Here is a 3,929-nt window from a genome sequence, read left to right on the forward strand (position 1 = left end):
CCGGCAGCGCCGCCAGCAACACCTCGCCTGACGACTCCTGCACAAACACCAAGATAACACTGGTAACCCACATCTTCATACAGAAGACGATGAGAGCAATTCCGCTTACATTCTGATGAGTATACCGGACACTTCATTCATGTCTCTTTCTCTATCTACCTTCTTTTAAGGGAAAATATACGATAATGGTATGCCAGAGGCTTGGAGTTTACTTAGTCACCTAAAGGGAGACTAGGCCATAGTCAACTATGCTGGTCTACTGCGGGTTGGTTGACTTCACACACAAGAAAGGAAGGGGAAATAACCTCTTTATGTGCGTTTCCTCCATCTAAAAATGGTTAGCAACGCTGTAATTGCAGATATCTGCTTATTTACCACCTTATAAAATAAACATTAATACCACTGGGAAATTAATTAATGTTGCATTTTAGTATCTTACCCTTAATTTATGTGTGCAGTGAATAATAACACTGAAGCTGTCGGAATTGCTGGGGCTCTTGAAACGCCACTTGGTGAAGGAGCGCGGCGGAGGACGCTCGTATATCGTACCTTTGTGTACAAATCATACTAATATTACAAATGTAAAAGTTTGGATGGATGGATGGATGTTCATTAGAGTTTGTAGCCTAAACTGTAGAATAGAAATATAATTTGGCATGGATGTAGAGAATTGTCAGGTTAAACACATAGACTACTTAATTTTTTCTTAATTCTATGCAGATGTAGTCTCGGTGAAAGGTACAAAAATAAACATCTACAAATCCCTACTAAAACAGTTAATTATGAATTAAAGTCAATATTTAATTAACAATTGAATCTTACCTTCACATGTACATTTGTAGAGATCACAGTTTTCTTTATTTTGTGAATTTGTACTATTTTCATCGGACGGAGAAGTCAATTTTTTACCAGTGGCACCTTCATCTGCAGCATTTGCTTGCAATTCATCTAAAAGTTTAAATAACAATTATAAAAAGAAATACAAACAATGTTTCATATTTAAAACTTACTAATATTATATAGATGGATGGATGGATGTTTGTTACTTTGTAGTAAAAACTGCTGAATGGATCTCGATGATACTAGGCATAGAAATAGAAGATAATCTAGAAGAACACACAAGCTACTTATTTTTTTTATTTCCACGTGGACGGAGTCGCGAGCGAAGGCTAGTTAAAATATAAATTAACCTGCAACTATAATTAAGGGGCGTTCATCATCGCTGGAGTCGTCTAGATCTTGAGTCATATATGAACAGTTTTCTGTATTGTCCGTTGGTGTTTCTTTGCTTTTATAATATAATTTTTCTTTCTCTTCTTCTCTGTATAAAATAAATAATACATCTGAAGATTTAATCTATACTTTTACAATAAAGCGTAAACACACTTCTTTGTTGCTTAAGATGTCAGCAATTACAGCATATTTTTGAATAATTCTTTTTATAAAAAGCTCTACACGTGCGTCATGCTTTAAGCTATATTATATTTTAACGCTATTAAACTGAGGGGTAAATAAATTGGAAAACCTTCATGTGGGAAAGGGACCATAACACACTATAAGCTGCCAACATTAAGGAAGCAATGTCATTATGGTATTGGTAATTTTGACTTTTACAATTGAGAATTTGACAAATGTAAACAATATAATATTTTTTTATTATTTCACGCGGATGAAGCAGGGGAACAGGTAGTGTGTTTATAAACGTTTTCAGCTTTACAAATAAACGCGGTATAAAATTAAACTTAAGAAAAAACTGAGTATAAGCAAAATTTGTAATACACACACAGTTTAATTTTATATCGCGTTTATTTGCAAGGCTGTTAGCATTTAAACAATTTAATTGTAAATATCTTATCAAATGTTTTAAGCTTTTATACCACAAACTTTGTTATTGTAATCTTACTAATTAAAATGCGAAAATTTAGACGGATGTTTTTAAGTTTGTAGCCTAAACTACTGAACAGATTTCAATTAAATTTGGCATAGATTTAAGTCTGGAATAATACATAGGCATTTATTGAATTCCAATAAAGACGCGGGTAACATAATAAATACACAAGTATAATATAATGTCTCACGGTAATAGTGCGTGGTGCAGTAGGTGTGTGAAGGCGAGGCGCGTGCGTTCGCGGGCGCAGTGCCGCTCTGCGTACACATCGCTACCCAGCACGAGCACACTGCTGGCACCCTCTGTATACATATTGGATGTCATGGGTGTTATGACACACCGGCCGTCGCCAGGAGTGGCAACGGGATAGGGGATAATTGTGTCAGTTTAAATATGAAAGTAGTAGTAAACAAACCTATCCATTTGTACAAATCGGTGTATTTGAATGCTTTAATTAAAAAATTAATGCATTTGAGAAATCATTTTAATATTTGATAATTCAATCTATACTAATATTAGAAAGAAGAAAGATTTGTATTTTTGTTTGTATTACTCAAAAACTTCTGGGCCGATTTAAAATATTCTTTCACCATTAAAAAGCTACGTTATAGCTAAGTAACATAGGCTATACTTTTACAATTTTTTATATCACATGGACGAAGTCGCGAGCAACAGCTAGTTACTAATAAAGTATAACTAGCTATACTCTCTAAATGTAGATTCATACGTATTCGGTAAAATCTTTGTAATATATGTATTTCTGTGTTTTACCTGGTGTGAGGACTTTGCAGACAGACAGACAGAGCGTCCAGTGCGAGTCCGGCTGCAGCAGCGCGGCGAGCGCGTCCTCGGCGGCCACGCACGCCGCGCGCTGCGCCGCCGCCAGCTCCGCCAGCGCACAGTGCACTTCCGGCAGAGCTAGGCTCGTCGTGCGCGACTCGTCTGAACAACCACATACTGTATGCCGAGCTATCCCTATCTGAACTTGTCAAAAATATTGCGAAAAGCCGCACAGGAACAGAAAGTCTAAACAAATATAAGTGTAAACACACACTACTTTGTGGAGGATGTCAGCAATCACGGTATATTTTTGAATAATTATTTTTCTAACAAAAAGTAATACTTACGACACGCTAGGCTGTATATCTCTACGATATTTAATTTAGGGGGTGAAAAAATTGGAAAAACACAATACAAGAAATGCGGAATCATGTGGAAGAGTCGCACCGAGACAAAACACACACTACTTTGTTTGTTTGTTTTAAATATTTTTTAAAAAGTAAAATCTACCTTTGTGACAAGATTTAAGCTATATTATCACATTATTAAACTTAGGAAATGAGTAAATTAGCAAAAACTTTACAACCAAATGTTGTCTATACTTTTCCACTTTGATAGATGGACATAGTGACAATTAAATTTTTACCCATAACTTAAACTTACTTGGTAGTATGATCCTGCAGGGGTGCTTATTGCAGGGCTCCGGCACCGCCTGCGGTACCATAATGCTCAGCTTGTTGGTGATGGGCTGCGGGTTGCGTATCTGTGGTAGGCTGTTTATATCCACCTAGGAAATAAACTCTACTATTAAAATTTCATATATTTCTGGTTAATTAAAAAAAATCTGTTGGATTGTGTTTTATTTAAAAAAAAACTACAAAATCTGCTACATTCATCCTAATTTACGAAAGAAACAGCGGCCAATTTACAATTTTGTTACATTATTGTAATTCACACATCTAACTGCAAGCTTTCAGTATTCAGAAACCAGATAAATTTTTTTATAGACCTCTATATAGAATTCATTAGACCACCAATTTGACCACCAAGCGGCCTTAGACCCGTAGGGATCCACATGGACCACTTTAAAAGTTATATCAGACAGTTAATAAACTGCATGCTTTTCTCTATACTAATATTATAAGAGGAAAGATGTGTATTTTTGTATATTATGAACTAACTCAGAAACTACTGGGCCGATGTAAATAATTCTAACACCATTGAAAAGCTATGTAACCACTAACTAACATAGGCTATATTT

General features: G+C 35.6%; 1 protein-coding gene across 1 annotated transcript in view; it reads right to left on the reverse strand.

Moving 5' to 3' along the window:
* Positions 1 to 3,929, reverse strand: part of LOC106105646 — a 7,925-nt gene that overhangs the window by 787 nt on the left and 3,209 nt on the right. The window contains exons 6-11 of the mRNA XM_013286070.1: positions 2,660 to 2,830; positions 2,079 to 2,190; positions 1,191 to 1,321; positions 823 to 948; positions 440 to 549; positions 6 to 37 (exon numbers count right to left, since the gene is read on the reverse strand). Of these exons, the coding sequence (XP_013141524.1) occupies positions 6 to 37; positions 440 to 549; positions 823 to 948; positions 1,191 to 1,321; positions 2,079 to 2,190; positions 2,660 to 2,830 (682 nt within the window). The remainder of the gene's footprint in view (positions 1 to 5; positions 38 to 439; positions 550 to 822; positions 949 to 1,190; positions 1,322 to 2,078; positions 2,191 to 2,659; positions 2,831 to 3,929) is intronic.

This window comes from Papilio polytes, unplaced genomic scaffold (assembly GCF_000836215.1).
Source record: "Papilio polytes unplaced genomic scaffold, Ppol_1.0 DF822733.1, whole genome shotgun sequence".
NCBI lineage: Eukaryota > Metazoa > Arthropoda > Insecta > Lepidoptera > Papilionidae > Papilio > Papilio polytes.